The sequence below is a fragment of the Falco punctatus genome (assembly GCF_963210335.1).
Source record: "Falco punctatus genome assembly, chromosome: 2".
Classification (NCBI taxonomy): domain Eukaryota; kingdom Metazoa; phylum Chordata; class Aves; order Falconiformes; family Falconidae; genus Falco; species Falco punctatus.
In genome coordinates this window covers 12,615,613-12,633,835 of record NC_137581.1, presented here as the reverse complement: position 1 = coordinate 12,633,835, position 18,223 = coordinate 12,615,613, and the positions used below count along the sequence as shown (strand labels likewise).

Genomic DNA, 18,223 nt, shown 5'->3' with positions numbered 1-18,223 from the left:
AACTAATACATCGCCTTTTCCCTAGCCTCCTACATTAAGCAAGCAGCCTCTGGGCAAGACTCCTCCGAGATACGCAACTTGCAAGTCTATTCATGAGCTAATTTGTGAGAGAAGACCTGACAGTGGCTCATACCAGTAGGTTTCAGTTATGGCTGCAGTATGCCCTCAGCCCTCACCCTTTGCCTAACTGTCCCCTGGCCTTCCCTCAGGGCCTGCCTGGTCCCCGCCACACCGAGAGCGAGCCTGCAGGCCACCAAGGGAAGGCCTCACCCAGGCAGGACCAGCGCAGGGCCACGTCCTGGTGGCACCTGAGGGCAAGGCCCTCTCCCAGGGCAAGCCCCAGCCCGCACGTCAGGCCCCTGAGCAACCTGCTCCCAGATGGCCTTGCCTGACCCCAGCCTGAGGAGGAGGAGGGCAGTGTTAGCCCAAATCTGCGTTCTTCACCCTGTGTGCAAGATCCACGCACTGAGTCAAGGTATTTGTTTATGGCACGCGTGCGCAGAGGTGGGTGTTGGTGGTGATGCACCTCATCACCCTCTCTTAGCGCATGGTAAAAGATAGCCCCTCTCTTAACGTATGGTAAAACATTTTATGCACCTTGAACAATTGTTTACAATTACATTTAGTGACACTTCATTTTCATTGTTTTTTACAAGCCTTTGTACAGCATTTTTTTTTTTCACCCCACATGTTCTGTGGGGAGGGGGCTTTGTTAGCAGGAGGCTTTCCTTTTCTCGAGGGTGAAATAAATTTGTTTAGTCTCATTAGTCATTTGGTTCTCCTTGAGCTTATCTTATAACCTTTTAGCTTGATGTGTTTATGGTGTCTATTCCTTCTCCCAAGGCCATGTTCTGTTAACGGTTTGTAAGGATTAACAAACATCCTCTGTTTTTCAAAGTCTTTCTTTCTCACTACAGATATTTAGAATTATTTTTTCTTTCTTTCTTTTAAATGAATAATTCTTGTACCAGTAGGACAAGGCCACCATCGCTACGCAGGCAGCAACACTGCCACAGCGCTCGCCTCCGCCTCGGTAGCCATCAAGGTGGACACGCTCGCCTCCCTCACCTGACAGTCCCGCCAGCCCTCTCTATGGTAAGTCCTCCTCCGGCCGTGGCTTCCGTTCCGTTGTGTCTATGGTTCCCGCGCAGTGCCTTGTGGGCGCTTGGCGGAATTATGGTGGTGGCGTAAGGCAGTTGCGTAGGGTGAGAGGAGGCCGCCCCGTAAGTGTCCGGGGAGGCGGTGGGCGAGTTGGCCGGGGGTGGGGGTGCGTGCTTGGGAAGGCTGTAGCGAGGTCTTTGGAGGCGAGGGGAAGGCGGCCCTCGGGCAGGGGGCGTTGGGGGGGGGAGGGAGGGTCCCTATGAGGGGCCGGGCCGCGGCCGGGGCAGGCGAGGGGGAGCGTTTCTATGGAGAGCAGGGGAGCCCGGCCAGGCCGGAGGGCCCTGCGGCGGAGCTCCAGGGGCCGGGCGGTGTGACGGAGCCCGCTGGGCAGGGGTGGCAGCGGCGCAGTGCTGCAGCCCGCTCCTGCCGGCCCGGCCCGGCGCTGGGGTTCGGGCTCCCCCGGGCAGGCGGTCGCGGGGGGGCGGCTGTGGCGCAGCCCGGCGTAGCCAAGGCAGTGCAGCTCCGGGCCGGGCCCAGTCGCTTTCCTTGGCAAATAATCCCTGCGTGGCCGGTCCTGCCTCCCTGTAGCGCTGAAGAGGCACCTCCAGGGCTCCATTTCTGAAATCCGAGAGGTTGGTGTGACATCCCCGAGTGGTTTCAGGTTGAGTTCGGGTCCTTTGAGGCTGAGTCAAATGCAGATGGACTTGAGAGAAGAAGGGACAGTTTCCAGAGGATTTGTTAATGCTTCATGAAACTATGCAGCCACATTGGATCTGATTCTTCACCTGAATATATGGATCCCCCAGCTACTTATAACTAGCACAGATGAGGGTTTTGAGAGCAAGTGGCTTTCTTGAATCATGGGTCTGGCAGAGTCTGTGCTAGGGCAGAGCTAAAACGTCTTGCTGAGCTCCAGCTGACTCCAGCACAGCGTCACTGAGAAGCGTCAGCAATCCTTGGTTAACAAGCCAAGGCTAGTTACTCTCTCACTTCTTTTTAAAGGTGTTTCCATCTGTTATTTTTGTTTTCCGAGTAGTAATTCAGTGGGAGTAACTGTGTTTTCTCTAATGGGATGTTACTTTGAACAACAAATAATTGCATAATTTTAACACTGAAGTCATGTGTTTTGTGATCTCACTGAAAGTGAAAAAATAACTAATGCAAGCAGAACGTAAATAACCTTTATTTGTGCATCACAAAAACATATGAAGTAGTATCATGTTTTTTCTTTGCTTTTTAATAATCTTTAATATGTTGTCTTGTCATCCTGTAACATTCAACCATCTGGTTGATGGGACTGGTGCCTTTATGTATCTCTGCAGATGTACCTCTTGTATCTTCACGTCTTTGGTTGGTGCTTAATGGATGTTTGTGTCATGGTGAAGCATGAATGAGCATAATTTCAGATAGTAGATTTAAGCTGGTGCTAGTTGATCACACAGGGGTTTTTGACATTGGTTAACCATCCTAAACCCTTGACACAGTAGTTTGGGATTGGATGGTCTCAGCTCCTGTTCAGTAGTGCTGAGCACAGTACCATGCTGACAGGGTGTCTATGTGGCTGAGGCTGGTTGGAATCTTTTACTCCTTTGCCACAGAAGAATTGTTAGTAGCAATTTTGGGCATTATTTTTTAGGACACGCTGGCAGTATGTGAGTTCCCACAGTTTCTAAGCAAGAGCTGGTGAAAACTTCTGCGTTTGTCCAAGCATTTTTAATTGCACTTTGTTTACATAAGGGTAAAGCTGTCCGCCTTCTGTCACCAGGGAAACATTGGCTCTAGCTCTTCAGAAGGTTTTGCTGGCAAGCTGGAGCTCTGCACAGGTCAGCCCCAAAGGACTGACCTCCATTATTAATGACAGTGCTGTGCCTGTGCTAGAGAACTGAGCAGGTCCATGATGAGGGCTGGAATGTGATTCAGTTCAAGTTGCGTGATCTTCATCAGTATTTCATTGTCAACACCATCCAAGGCTGGTACGTGTCAGCCAGCATTTCTGGTGATGATACCTAGATATGGTTTGAGGGATAATGGAGGGGTTGTTCTCAGTAGGCAGTCATTTTTGGCTGTCATTTATCAGGAGGGGAAAGAGTTTAGTTGCAAGGCTGTACAGCTTGCCTTAAGGATAGGAGGCCAGCTCCTGGTTGGTTTTATTTACTTTGCAAACATAGCTTCATACTCTTGTTAGCATCTGTGTGTCATCTTTCAAGCATATTGGAAAATACTTTTATTTTGAAAACCTGAATAGGGTCTGTCAGTGCTGTCAATAAAAAGCTCCTTGAATTTCAAGGATCATGAGCTGAGTGATAGCTGGTATTCTGTAGTGGGCCTTGTTGCTTCCACAGTTCCAGGAACAAAGTAGCTTCTGGTGAGTGTCTTTCACTGTAAGTTGTAGTAATGACAGTGTTTATCCCTTAATTCTGTAGTAGTTAAAATGACGACAGCAGCGAGGCCAACGTTTGAACCTGCGAGAGGAGGAAGAGGAAAAGGTGAAGGAGACTTAAGTCAGCTATCCAAACAATATTCCAGCAGAGACCTTCCTTCTCATACTAAAATCAAATACAGGTTAGTATTGTTTTCTTTGGTCTTACGGCAAAACAGGCTGGGAATGATTTTTTTGTTATGAGTGGTACTCTGAAATTTTCATGTTAGATGTTGATATGCATGACACTGAGCAGACACCAGGTTGTATGGCAGTGCCGAATGAGTGAGCTGAAAGTGTCTCAAAAGCAGACCTAAGAGATCGAATGCATTGTAAGTAATTGGAGAGGCTTAATCTTAGTGGTATTTATTACTGCTTATGGACATGAATCATCAGAAGAAGGTGTGTTTTGGAGACCAAGCATTTCAGGCAGTGGAGCAGAAAGAAAATTGTCATTAGGATTCAGCCATGGAGGGTGCTGTCACTTGCAGAGCAAAATGGGGTAAGAGGAGTGAAGTTGAGCACGTCTTCAAAGCAGGAAAACCACATCATGTTATTTGCAAAGGACCGCTTGGAAAGGACATTAAGAGGAGGCAGGGAAATCATGGAATAGCACTCGTGAAGTAGTACATGTTGGAAGAGCTAAAGTTAAACACTGCAGGTGGTTCATGCAGATCCTGGGAAAGGAAATTGCTTTAATAGGTGAGAAAGATAATGGGATTTTGGGAATATTTTCCTCTGTTTGAAACGCATACAAAATATTCATTATCCTTTTGAAAGACTAAATGAAATCTGGAGTCTATGTGATACAGATACCTAGAATTTAAATGAAATGTTTCAGGTTAAAAATGTTCTTTTTATTTAAATGATGTTATCCTTGTCAGTGAAATGACTGTTAAGGTTTTATGTTTGCACTTTCTTGAGAAGATGTTTATCCTTGCATCTCTCCTGTGCCTTTGCATTTCAAGAATACATATGGGTAAGGGAGTTGGAGCATTTTGGAGAATACTAAAGTCAACAGCCCAAAACGTGCTGTCAAATACATTTTGTTGTTACGGGAAAAATTGTTGGCAGTTTGTTTCTTTAAACAAAAGTGGGGTTTGGAACACCAATCTTGCTTTGAAAGGAGTGTGTGGAGACAGATATGTAGAGGAATATACATTGTATGTTTTAACAAATCACTGTGTGTGAGAGAGAGATGGAGGGGGCATTAAGTGTCTTCTGTTCTTTCTCCCAAATACCTAATACAAAGTTGTCTTTGTTAAATTGCCAGGACTACATCATTGCAGGAAAAGTTCAGTGTTTCAGTCCCACTCATGTTGTCGTGAATGACAACAGGGCTTGTGGGGATTTTGCAGCTGTATCAGGGATTACAAATTCAGGTTTTTAATTACATAAGCAAATTAAATACTTCATCATAAAGACAGGGTGTGCACACGGTGTATTTGTAATGGCTTAAGTCTGGGTTTCTTCCAGGCACTCTTATTTCCAGCACCGAGTTCACAGGAAGGTGAAAGGAATTGCTGCTTGTTCTTATTCATTAGTTTTTTTCAAGATTTCCACAGAAAATTCAGTGCTGTCTAGGTAGAACTTAGTGTGACTCAAATATAAATAGTCTATTGCTTTTGGCCAGCCTGTGTTACATAAAAGAGGGAAAAACATGTATCTGCTACATGTTTCACTAAAGCTAGTGTTTTGTCTGTTCTCCCAACTTTTTATTTAATGGCCACGGGAGATTTTCTGGTAAGTCTCTTGGAGGGAAAAAAGTTTATGAAAAGTATGTTCTAGTCTTGGTCTTATCTGTAAGTCTTAGACTGGATTTGCAGCAGCAGCCTTGGATGGTAAAATAGTGAGGAAAGTTGACCATAATGCTTGTGGGTGTCTGGTAGGACACTGGGCTTGGACTGCTGGAGAACAGAAGATACAGACATAGCTACAAAAGGAAGATGTAGTCGTCCTGGTTTTGTAGGAATTTATGTAGGGTCTTATAATTTATTTGAGAGTCACTGGAAGGAGCATGTGTGTGTGGCATTGCATGTCGCTGTGTGTAACATGTACAGAGAAGGAGGCTGATGAAGAGAGAATAAACAAACATATGTTGACTTGGTACCCAGTTCTTATTCTCTATACTTACTTGTTCACCCCAGGATTTATTTGCCTCCTTGAAAAAATTGCTCCCAGCTGCAGACTGTCAACTTCAGCTTCTTTCCCCCCTCCCCCCATGTTGTTTTAGACAAACTACTCAGGATGCTCCTGAAGAGGTGCGTAACCGTGATTTCAGAAGGGAGCTAGAGGAGAGAGAGCGGGTTGCTGCAAGAGAAAAGAATAGAGACAGACCAACCAGAGGTAAGAACAAAGAAACAAAAATGTTAATACTTTTGTGTGGTGTTGCTTTTGCACAAAACTTGGTGTTGTAAGAAGTTTGTGGGTTGCAGACAGCATGTCATGAGAGTAGAATTTAGGGTATTGGTCTGATAGTTCAGAGCTATTGACCTGCAAGGGAATGTCCGCTGGCTTTCATGGTGGCTTCGTACTAGCAGAAATCTAGGCCAGCCAATAGAAAAGTGCAGGCCATCATGCAGACCAGCTGATACAGTATGATTGTAATGAACTGGCAACAAGTATGTACAGCTAATAGAGCGCTTTTTTTTGTTCTTGGACAAGCAAGACAGGAAGGAGAAGAGGAATGACCCATGTTCTAGTGTTACAGCACCAGTGTAGTAATAATTCCATTTCTGAGGAATGCAATTCTGTTCAGATAGAGTGGAATGATAATTAAAATGAAAATCGAAGTGGTTTTTGAGAAATACTCATTTTTAGTATAAAGCTTGACAGAATTTAGATAATTTAAGTTTAGGTGCAAAGGTATTGTGGGGCTTTCAAATTCACAGATGAAAGCAGGTGCGGTTTGGACTGAGCTAGCCAACAATAATGCTTTGAGGTGATCTCAAGGGAACCCTCCAATTGGATATATAGAACAAGGATATTTCTCTACTACTTTGTCTTCTGCTGTTCTCTCTTCTTGAAATAAAGTTTTCAAAAAACCTCTGGAGGCAAAATGGTAGGTTTGAGGATGTTATTGCTTCCCTTGAGGATACCTACAGGGAAGAATTAGCATGGGCATTAAGATTAAAAAATGAGGGAAAAGTAAGCATAAGCTTGTATCTCTTACTGCAATGCAAGACAAATTGTTGATGAAGATTTTTGCTTCCTGACATTAAATGCTGTTAAATGAAGTGTCTTAGTGACTTTTTTTTTTTTAAATTTTATGCTATAGAACATACAACATCATCTTCTGTATCTAAGAAGCCTCGGCTAGACCAGATTCCTGCAGCAAATCTTGATGCAGATGATCCTCTTACTGATGTATGTATCTTTTTTTTCTGTCTTCTTTCCTTTCATTGTCCTGCCTTCAGGGTTTGCTGTTAAAAAGAGTATGTACTTTTAGGTTTGCTAAAGACCTAAGACACGTTCCAATGTATCTTCCTTTTACAGTTACTTTACTTTGGTGGAAGTTCAGAGTGGTTCAGAGGATTCTGGTCTGTGCTGTAGTTGTATTCTTGGAAAGCCCACAAAAACTGGGGAACTGAAAGTACCACTTAAACTACAGGGAGTGGAAACTCTTTAGGCTTGTTCAACTACTGGGTTAGTTAGAAGATTTCCCAAAGATAGAACTGTTGATATACAATGATTGTCTACATGAGCAGTGAATTCTTGCTCTTGGCTCCTCTCCTCATGCTGATGTCTAGGAGTTGGGTCTAAGACTTGACAGTAACCTCAGGTTTTTTTAATCCTGTTATATTTGGTCCTAACAATGTTGGACAGGGTATTCAGATGCACTACTATAACAACTTATGTTACAATGATTAGAGAGTGATCGGGGACAGCCATTTTATAGAATCTGTCAGCTACATCACATTTGAATTAGAAAAAGAATAATTGCAGTCATCCAGAAAGCACAAACATATTTTTGTCGTGTTTATTTGCTCTTGAACAGCAACATTATTTGTGCCATATTTGCTGGTGCTGCAAGCACTCATGTACTTCAGAAATCAGCCAGCAGCAAATTGCAGCCTTAGCTGGGCAGACCAGGGCTGTTTTTATTAAATGAAATGAATGAGCTGCTTCTTGTTTCCGTTTGTTGCTGTTAGGAAGATGATGAAGATGAGGATCTGGAAGACAGTGATGATGATGACACTGCAGCTCTTCTGGCTGAACTGGAAAAAATCAAGAAAGAACGAGCTGAGGAACAGGCTCGAAAGGTAAGATTTCACCCATTAAAGAGCATCTGGTTTTTGCAAACGAGTTTACTGGTGTGCCTTAAGTACTTAGCATGAGTGAGAACTGGTAAACAACTCACACGCCCTTCAAAACTCTTCTCAAGTGTGATGGATATGTTCTGTCTAATAACTGTTGTCAAGAATTTTAAATAAAATTGTCGTAGTGCTTTTGAAAAATGTTGTGTGCTTCAGATTGAGTAGTTTTGTATGTTTTTATATGGAGAATCTCCGTTAGTGTAGAAAAACAAAACAAAAAACTCATGCAATGCCCTCCCACCCCCCCAAAAAAAACCCCAAAACCCCACCCCAAACCAAAACAAAAAAGCTAAGCCACTGTGTTGCCTTTTTATAAGGTAATCTGAGATGTTTTTTAGAGCATGCTAAACAAACATACTAAATGCTGGTCAGGATGCTAATCAAAAGGCTGGTGACAACTTAATCTTTGGGTGCCTCTGAGCTACTCATAGTCTTTCCTGTAGCTTAACACATTCTTGTAGTTTAATGTTTTTCATGAATGCTCTCCAGTAAGCTGACTGAATGGGGGGGTGTAGCATCTAGGAATAGCTAGAAGAGGTAATGTTTATAATTCTGTTGTAGGCAGCATTGGAGTACTTGCCTGCTTTTGGCTAGCAATACAGAAATTTACCTTTAGAATCAACAAGGCCAGTAAAACCAGTGAGCTCTGCGGTGTTGGTGTTAAGTAGTTTGAAATGCTAAAAGCCGTACCATGCTGCTTCAGTGAAGAAGATTTGCTGTAGAAGACTGTTGATACTTTATTCTCCATCTAGTCTGTGAGTGGTCTTTTACATTAAAGTGTCTGAAATGCCTCTCATCTCTTTATCTAGACATTTGAAACATGTCATGCAGCAATGAAATTGTGTTCTGCATTAATTACATGATAAAAATTACTTAAAAACACTATCAATAATTCTTCTGTGTCTTCCTGTGTGAGATGTACTAAACTACAAATTAAGGGTAGCAGTGTGTAGGAAAGACTGCTACTTCAGCTGTCCTTGCACAGTGCTTAAAATGAAAGCTTAATCTGTGTGGATTTTTCACTTTGCCTGATAGTTTTAAGTGTCTATTTTTTAATATATATATATATAAAAAATACATCTAGATTAAACAGTGTAACTCATCACATTTTGGTGTAGAAAACTTGCATTAGCAAAATAATGATAGTAAATTGCAGCACAGGTAACCAGGTGCATGCTTCTATGTTTGCATGTAGAAAGTGGGAGTGTTACCTCTATGAAATTCTGACTTTGTCAGTAGAGGGTGCTAAAAGCTATGAAGTATTTAGTATACTGCTTTTTCTAGTCTGTCTCTTCACTGGTATTATTTTTTACCTTCCTGGATGTTCTCTTTCCCCCAGAAGCAGGGTTTATAACATCCAATGCTGCGTGCATACTGAATACATGAACGCTTATCTGAACTGCATATGTTTGGGTTTTCCTAAAAATTGCTATTATTTATTTGCAATAGTGCACACTTGCACACTCACTGGCTACCTGCTCTATTCATCCTTTCACTGGTTGGGCAGATAGGCTTTCTTAAAAATTGTCATCTTTGGTAAATAGTGGGTTCTCTACGTGTACTTGGAATTTTTTCTTGGGGTTTTTTGAGAGTAGGAAACTAAGACTACGTTAATGGAAAAAGTAAAAACCAAGGTGTGATGTAGCCTTGGAAAGAGTGTTTGGGAGTAAGGGTCTCCTTCGGAAGGATCATTTATGTATGTTGGCTTTAGTGGTGCACTCTGTTTAGATTATGCCTTGTTTCCATGGCTTTGAAATATGGCCAGGTGTTACTGGCAAAGCATTTTTATAGCCATTTAATGTAAATCCCTTTTCCTTTCAGATATGTGGGATTTCATATTATTATGTATTGCAAACTGTAATTTAAACCTAATTTTGTAAGTAACCTTATATTAGTCTTTCAGCTGACTTCAGGATAACATCTCATGTCAAAGTCTTAATTGTGTGGTCACTGTTAGTCCTAATCCATGTACAGGGATGGTTGAAACATTGCTGTCCATAGTAGACAGCGTGGGTAAACCAGTGGCAAGGCAAAGAGAAACTGTAGTGTGGATGCCTGTTCACTGTTCATTCTGTGCATCATTCTCAAATCTTGTTGTTGTTATACAGATTAATATGTCTTTGCATCTTCTTGGAGCATACCAGGGTCTTAACAAGATGAAGTGGGTAAAATACAGTAATACATCCCAAATTCATGCCATATGCAGGGTTTTTTTCTTTTTCCTGATACGTTAGTTATTTTGATTTGAAGCACTAATCCAATTATTTCTGAGTCTTCCTTTAAAGTAAACTGCATTTTTGTAAATGTTTTCACTGGTCGCTTTGGTGTCCTGTATTTAAGTTGATATGAAAGGAGGACTGCTCCTTACAAAATGCATCTCTGGTGGGATGGCAGTTAAAAACAGAAGATGAGAATCTGCTTTTTTTCAGATCATTGCACTCTCTGTTAGCTTCTCTTATGTGATGATACCAATTTCCATAAAAATCGCCTAAATCTGATTTTGACAAATACTAGCATTAAGAGGTTCTAACTTCCTTCACGCTGATATTTCCCTGTTTGTGAAGCAGTTTGTCAACCAAATAAGCAGTTCCTGTCAAAGCTTGTTAACTTCTCAAAATGCTTAAATTCCCTTGAACTCTGTAGAAACAATAGAAATATTAAATAAATACTACAAATGTTTTTATAAACAGATTGAGCATGGGAGTCATCCTGACTTTTCTCATCCCTTCCACAATTTTAATCTCTCGGGTTGTTTCTCATAGACACTAAGCTGACCAGGAAATTTTAGCTTTGAAAGCTGTTTCTGTGGAATAATTCTGGGTCTGTCTAAAACTACAAATGCTAGGTCTGCTGTGTATGTGAACTATCCATGGATAGGTTTCATGGAAACATTTCAATATTCCAAATTCAGCATTACAAGGCTCTTGATTTTTCAATTTGCAAGCACTTCCTTAAAAGGTAAATGGAAATAATTAAAACCAAACCTCAAACCAGTGAGAAGCCAAATGTATGTGTGCAGTTCCAGCAAAGCTATTTTAACATCCAGTCATTTTGTGCTTATCTGAGAACAGACTTAAAATTTTGGTTTGTTTTCTTAACAGTTTTATTTCACCAAGTGTTTCTCTATAACTGAATATATTACTTTACCAATGGTCAGGGTAGATTTTAGCTCTGTCCTGTGTTTTAGCCATGTCACAGACTTACAAATAAAACATTAGAAAATGAATCTTGATAGATATTAACCTTTTCACTTAAAATTTAAGGTTCTAACTAAAACTAGAATATCAGATCAGTGATTAAGAATTTCAGTAAAGAAGCAAAAGAAGATGGCAGAGTATGTCTCTTCACTAAATGTGTGAGACATGCTAGTAATACTTACCCTTGCCAAGAACTAATGATAATGTCCCCTCCATTGTGGCAAAATAACAACAAATCTGTGTATAGATGCTGCCGTTGTGATTACTTGTTGTTTTTTGAAGGTTCAGTCAGTTACTCCAATCACTGTATTGCATGGTATTAGTAATTTGCCTAGAATCAAAAAACTGGGGTGGGTCTCTGTTACAGAGTTTTGTTCCCTGCTACTAAAGGCAGCGCTTCATAGTCCGTCATTCAAAAATTAGCATTTAGATAAGGTCATGTGATATGTTTTTTTCAGCCTTCAATGAAATGTGCGTATTTCAGGTTTTCTTCCAGCTACTCAACATCTATAAAAACCAAGTAGGATAACTTACTTTAACACAGTGGAGTAATTTTGGGAATTTCAGCGCTTTCTGTAAAAGTAATCTTGCTCTGTGCTAAGGGTAGGAACTATACTAAAAAAACCCCAACGCTATGGTAACAACGTTTTTCTTTCCTTTGTGGTCAGAAACAAATATGCCAAGAGACTGTTATTCTTTACAGCAAGATAAGGAATAATTGTTTGGTTAAGGTTAATATATTTTTGTCCACTTTTGTGTTTTTCCCAGCTGTGATGCTGTTGAGTTCCCTTGTACGTTGAAGGCTTCCTGTAAGATCCCAGTGACATAGCAGCATCTCCATCTGCTTGCTTGTGGTATGGGACTCCCTGTGCCAGTTCAGTCTTATTCCTCACACCTTAATATTCCTGGTTGATTGCCTCTGCATCTAACACAGTAGTTACAACATGGTTGATGTCTGATTGATCTCTGCAGATCATTGGTGCAACACACTGCAACTGGAAAGCACAGCGCTGCTGTCTGTAGTGATGGAATAATCTGTAGCATGTTTTTTTTGCTAAAATGGCTTAGGAAAAGAGTTGTATACCTTGTCTTGCGGAATGGAAAGGCAGGCAAAGAGGCATTATTTTAGAAAGGGTGGAGTGAATACAGATGTATTATTTTTCCCCTTGGGCTTTTCTTCTGTTGTGGGTTTGTTGTATCCATAGTGTTTTAGCTTAATAAGCCTTTGTTCCACCACACAAAAGAACAGTGTAGGCTTTGGAGCAACTGGAGCCTCTTATTTTGTGAACAGCTGTGCTTGATCGTGCCTCAGAGGTGTGAAGCTCAGACAGCTATGAAGGTTATGTCTGGTCTGTTTGATTTGATACAACCCTTGCCCCATCGCCTGGAGCGTCCCAGCTTTCATTGCAGGAGCAGACAGTGGAAGATTTATGTGGAAAATTCTGAAACGTAATGAAAACCTCTTTTTGGCTGGAGATGAGGGTTTCTGCAGTGCTGGCCAAAATGTATAACTTGGCTTAAGTGTAAATGTCAACTTTACACCACTGAGTTAAACTTATTGTTTCCTCCATGTCATGTCTCTTAAGATACAAAAGAGTAAGTTACCTGTTTATTAGTCTTCAATACCTTCTTTGGGAGGTTTTAGTGAAGTTAAATAAGACAAAAAATCTTCAAGACTAGTCTTCAGAATTGGCCTGCTTCTTAAAATTTGTAGCAAATATGTTGAAATGTAATCCAACCTAGAACAGTTTTGAACAACTGAATTCCATAAGTAAATTACCATGCACACTGGGTCTCCTATGTAAAGTGACTAAAACTGGAGATGCCTCACTCAATGGATCTGTTCCCTTTTTGCTTTTCAGATCTGTTGATCTTTAATGACAAAGGTAAGCTTATGCAGTTTGTTACAACTTCGAGTTTTTCTGCCTCTGTGGGTCTAAAAGACAGCAGAGTTCTGTTTGTGAACAGGGAAGCAAGGAAGGGTCACACAAAGTGTCCAGGGGCTCTGCAGCATCTCTTAATGTTGATATGGAAAATCAATTTCTGAAAATAAGATTCATTGATGTTTTATGTAACTGTTGTCACTATAGAAGAATGTTTGACAGCTGCCGTTAGTGTTATGTTCATAATTATTTTTAATAATATAATAGGTGCAAAAGTAAAATGTAATAATTTGAAATACCCAAGATTGCTCCTACCACTGCTTTTAATGGTAGTGCAGTTTTTGCTACCCTGCAGTCCTCTGGAATTGTAGTTTAGTTGATTAAATGGTTTTTGCTAGCTGTGAGCAGTTTTAGACAAGATCTAGTTGAGCTTGAAATGCCAAGTTGTTGGGGTCGATGTGTAAGTTCTGTATCCCAGCTTCTGTGGTGGTGCAGTGGAGAGGCAGTCAATAGAGCCTGGAGCATGGTTGGTCTCCTGTGTGTAATTTAGTGCGAGCAGAAGAGCTATCTTGACTCCTTATTGTATTCTCTAGATCTGTTCTTCATATGTGAGCTCAGGTGCCTACTAGTGGGTGTTTAGGTGTACGTGTCTTAATCTGGAGCTAAGTCCTACTCTTAGTCTCATGGTACTGCTTGTAGTGTAATGCCTTTAAAAACTTATTTCAATTTTGATTTTTTTTTTCTATGACCACGTTTTATCACTTCTGTCTGATAATGCTTTTTTCATTATCAGAAAACGAACTATGTCAGTCTAATTGTGGCTGAATGGGTTCTGTAAAGCAGATAAAAGTTAGGAGGATGCCTAACATGGCTTTCTAAAATCTTATTATAGAAAAATTAAATGTGCATTTGTGTGTAATAAGAACGCTGGAGTTCTTATGTTATGGAGAACTGCATGCATATTTTCTATGATTCTTAATATTGGCTTTATCCTCCTCTAGTAATTCTGAATGTTTACAGTTCAAATGAGTGAATGTTTTTCGGTTCTCTTCATGCATGGTAGAGAATGCTGGAACCATCAGCTTTGTAGGAACTGTTGTGATTAAATCTGAAATGGGGGAGGGGCGGGAAGAAGAGCTGTAATTTCCACCCAGAAGGTGCTGATTGACTCCAGTGGACTTTAGACCATTGAAGAAAGGCTATGCGCAGTGCATTGTAGTCCTGTATTTTTCAGTGGTGAGTGTATGCATTTTCATGCGTCGTGAAAAATCAGCGTAAGATAGTTATGTGTGCCCAGTAAAGTGGTGCATGAGGCACAGGTTCGGTAACTTTGGATCATGGCCAAGGTTAATGTCTTAGAAATTTGAGGGTGAGACTGTGTCGTGCTCTGCATGTCACCTTGAGGGGAGTTCCCCTGGAGTTCAGCTCTGAAATGGAAGACTGCTGCGTTCGTTCACCTGTATAGGACTTGGAATAAGTTCTCTTTACAAAAGCATTTTTCAACAGGGGAGTATTAATTTCTTCCAGTTCTCTTACTAGTGCTATCTTCTCTTGAGTATAGTCCAGTATGGATTTTTGGTCTGTAGCATTCTTATTTGCTTTTAGGGTTTATCCCAGACCTCTTGTTTTATTCAAAGTCTCACTTTTAATGGAGCTTCAGAGATTAATGATGCAGAGCCCACCTTATTTTGGGCAACACAGAGAATGCTTCACATGCTTGAATCCTGTTGTACATTTGCCTAATGGTCTTAAACAAAATTTGATCGCTTCTCAGGACGTACCCAAAAACCAATACTGATTTTCTTGTTTGTAACAATATCCTAGATTTCGCTTGGTTTCAGGCTAGTGCTTTGCATGCATGTGCTGTACAGTAGTCTGAGGGCTGCTTGACCTGTGTTGGGAACACATGACACCGACTGCAGTAAATCGAATTTCACTGCTGTTGGCTCCTCTGCGTTACAGGGGAAGAAGATGGTAAATCAACAGTTGTATACTGTGCAGAAGAAGCTGCGTATATCTCTTGTCTGTAATCCACAGAGGAAAGGAATGTATAATTTGAATTCATATTTCTAGTACAGGAGGAAATTGCTTTTCCATATAAAATATTTTTGCTCTCTGTGTTTCCTTATTTACTGGGGTGGTATTTACAACTGAAGTTGGAATGCAAATATTGGATTGAGAACTATGTTGGAAAATGCAAAACTTAAGTTTATTTGTGTTAAGAACTTTTAACTGCTGCAGTTTGTGTTAAAGCTCCATGGATACAGCAGCAAGGGCAAGTTTTGCCTACGCACATGTTTTAGTAAGGGCATTACAGGGCTTGTCCTGAAGCTGTGCCATGCTTTTAAGCGCTATGCCCTTTTGGGGAGCTTTTCCCATCCCACTAGCAATTATTTGCAGCTGGTTCTAAATTTTTTTTGTGAGAAGCAGTGTAATGGTAGGTGTTTTTTCATAACTAAAACTTGGGTAGATTTCAAAAGGTAAAATCTTTACCAGTGGTCCTGCATCATCTGATATTCGTATGTTTATTAAGTTGGTATTGTTCTTAAGAGGGTTGGGGTAGTGTATAGGTTTACTTCACATACCTGATCAATCCAATTGAAAAACATTGTGAATTATAAGTAGTTCTACTAACATTTCACTTAGCGTTGATTAAATGTGTGAAGCTAGAGAACTCTGGCTTGTTCAAGTTTAACGCTTAAACATCAGTGTTCAAGTTTAGCGCTTAAACCTTGTAAATACTATTATCAAGAAAAACATTTTCTCTTTTAGGATCCCATAGCAGCTGCCCTCAGCCATGAATTTTCTGCAGTTTGAGGGGGGGGACAACAACCCCACAACCTTGTGATCTCTTTGTCTTTAGTTTGTATAATATTTAAAAGCCATAGTTTGTGTGTCCTGCAGTCCTAATGAGACTTTTGTGCATTTTTTAACTAGAATGTCTTCAGACCTTACTTCACAGGGAAGCGGGAGACCTAGTTAGTCATCCGAATTTAAAGAATTACTTTTTTTCTCCTTCTGGTACTTTGATGAAAGAGCAGTCTATTTGAAAGATTGTGGAAAAGTATATTGATGTGAAACGAATATTACACAGACACTCTGAAGTCTGTGAACATTTAAGTCACTAAATACATTAATACAGTGCAGAAGCATGGGCAGTGTTTTGTGTTGCCTGTATTGCATCAATTCACTTAGGCCCGAGTTACATGCTTTTGACAGTACAAGGAGAAGACAATTTTTCTGGCCCTTGATATTGGAACTCTTAGATAGTCTCATGACATCCACTGCTCAGTTTCACCTTGGATTTCTCAATATTCTTTTTAATTGATCCCTAGGGAAGTTATGATTTTAAAACCCAATCAGATTGCTGAAGATAGAGAAGTTTCAACGTGCTGTAAGGTTTCTCCCACCTAATAAGTATTGTATAATGTACTCTTTTTCTCATGAGGATAAAGAAAATCTTTTAATCTGTGTACAGTTTCTAATATGAAAAGTATGTAAATGGTAAAACTAGAATTTAACTGAATATTTGATGGAACATCAGAGGTAAGTAGAGCAAATAGGAGTGTTGCTAGATTGATGGTTTCTTAGCAATTTTAAGCTCTTCAGAGTGTCTCTGCTTCTATCCTTACTCTACTCATACGTAAGTGTCAAATGTTCTGAAAAGTCTGAGCTAGGGATTCAAATCCTAGGTGAGTGTTCACAGCTAAGTAATGTTTATCTCTACCAGCTAAATGAGAAAGTGGCCTAGAAAAGTAATATATCCATTTCTGGTTCTCAGGAACAAGAGCAAAAGGCTGAAGAAGAAAGAATTCGGATGGAGAACATTCTGAGTGGTAACCCACTGCTGAACCTTACTGGCCCAGCACAGCCTCAAGCAAACTTCAAAGTGAAGAGGAGGTACTGTGCAGTCTGCACTGTGATAGCCATCCCTTTGCTCCCTCTTGATGCTCATGGTCAGAAAATGTTATCACTGCCATTGGGGTTTTTTTCCTTCCTCAGATCTTGTCACAAGCGGTGTAATGTAGAATCGGGATACTGATGCATGTAGTAATAGTCTTGTGCGTTTCTCTGAACGAATCATCCTGCTACTTTGTGTTCAAAAAGAGAGAGAGAGATTGAGAATTGTTTTGTGTGACGTTGTGCATAATGATAGAAAAAACTTAACAGGACCAGAGTTCCGCAAGAAATTCAGTGTTATGCTCCCCTTTAAAATCTAGCTGGTTTGGGGTTTTTTTAGTGTAAATAGAATTAATGAAAACCAGCCTTTTTCTCTGTACAGTTCTTGTTTGCAGCTAGTCCAGTTATTCTTGCATTTATCAGAATTCAGGCCATTAGCTTAAAGGGTTTTTTTCTGCTCTGTTCAGATGGTTGTTCTTCTCTGTAAGGGTAAAATATTTAATTAAAAAATCTTTAAGCTGCTGATACTCCTCTCTCTTCTAACTCAGGAGCATGTAGGAGATGGCTTGGATTAGAAAAATAGGTATTTTTTTTTTGTCTTAAAGGCTAAAATCTAATCCTAATGACTAGTTGTTCTTAGTACATTTAAATAGGAACACCAAACTTCATTTATGTATTTTTGTAAATTGCACCTGTTTTTCATACAAGCTTACTGAAGTTAACTTTTGTTTTCAGATGGGACGATGATGTTGTGTTCAAGAACTGTGCCAAGGGGATAGACGAAACAAAAAAGGATAAAAGATTCGTGAACGATACTCTGCGATCAGAATTTCACAAAAAGTTCATGGAAAAATATATCAAGTAGTACAGTTTTATGTGTGGTGGTGCTGAAGGACTTGGAAGGTCGTGGTTGTTCCCTCTCTTTCCCTCAGAGCTGAAGGCTGAATATTTGGTCATAAATTCCCAAATGCTTTTTCAAGATCATCAACAGCTTCATCATTAGTAATTGCTGTGTATCTGGAGTTCTTATTCCTGCAGTATGTTTTCCTTTTAATTTTTAATTAAATAAGTTTGTGTTTCATGAATGTTTCTCTGTTCATGTGCATTTCACTTTCACTGGCCACCTTATAAATGGTGGAAGAGAGAAGCTGGTTTGCAGTAAATACTTCTAATTGTTTAAATTGCTTTTCAAAACAGCCTATATTTGTAGTGATGGTGATTTGTGACTTATGCAACTTAGATAAATGTCAGTATCACCAAAGGTGGGGAATAGCTGAGTGTGATAAGCAGTGTGGACTGAAGAGAGCTATACTTTCTGTAGCAAATTGGACTTCCTCTTAATAGCTAGTTAGAAGCTTAGTTAATAATCTTCCTTTTTAGTTTCTTCTTACTGTCAACCAAGTTACC

At 40.3% G+C, this 18,223-nt stretch overlaps 1 protein-coding gene across 2 annotated transcripts; it reads left to right on the top strand.

Annotated features, from left to right (window-relative positions):
• The first annotated feature begins 1,100 nt into the window (after positions 1-1,100).
• Positions 1,101-17,901, top strand: CWC15 (CWC15 spliceosome associated protein homolog). 2 transcript variants are annotated; one of them, XM_080377008.1, is made up of 7 exons: positions 1,101-1,223; positions 3,525-3,663; positions 5,754-5,866; positions 6,798-6,886; positions 7,672-7,782; positions 16,698-16,816; positions 17,552-17,901. In XM_080377008.1, the coding sequence occupies exons 2-7, from the start codon at positions 3,533-3,535 to the stop codon at positions 17,679-17,681; spliced, it is 693 nt and encodes a 230-aa protein (XP_080233134.1). In that variant the 5' UTR covers positions 1,101-1,223; positions 3,525-3,532; the 3' UTR covers positions 17,682-17,901. The 2 variants fall into 2 exon arrangements, with proteins under 2 accessions (XP_080233134.1, XP_080233135.1); XM_080377009.1 differs by lacking the exon at positions 1,101-1,223 and adding an exon at positions 1,715-1,733.
• Positions 17,902-18,223: the final 322 nt, after the last annotated feature.

What these genes read in the sequence shown, in the direction of transcription:
- CWC15 (XM_080377008.1), top strand. Translation starts at nt 3,533, where the DNA reads ATGACGACAGCAGCGAGGCCAACGTTTGAACCTGCGAGAGGAGGAAGA. An exon ending in TAGAGACAGACCAACCAGAG is followed by an intron (nt 5,867 to 6,797) that starts GTAAGAACAAAG and finishes TTTATGCTATAG; the next exon opens with AACATACAACATCATCTTCT. An exon ending in CTGAGGAACAGGCTCGAAAG is followed by an intron (nt 7,783 to 16,697) that starts GTAAGATTTCAC and finishes TCTGGTTCTCAG; the next exon opens with GAACAAGAGCAAAAGGCTGA.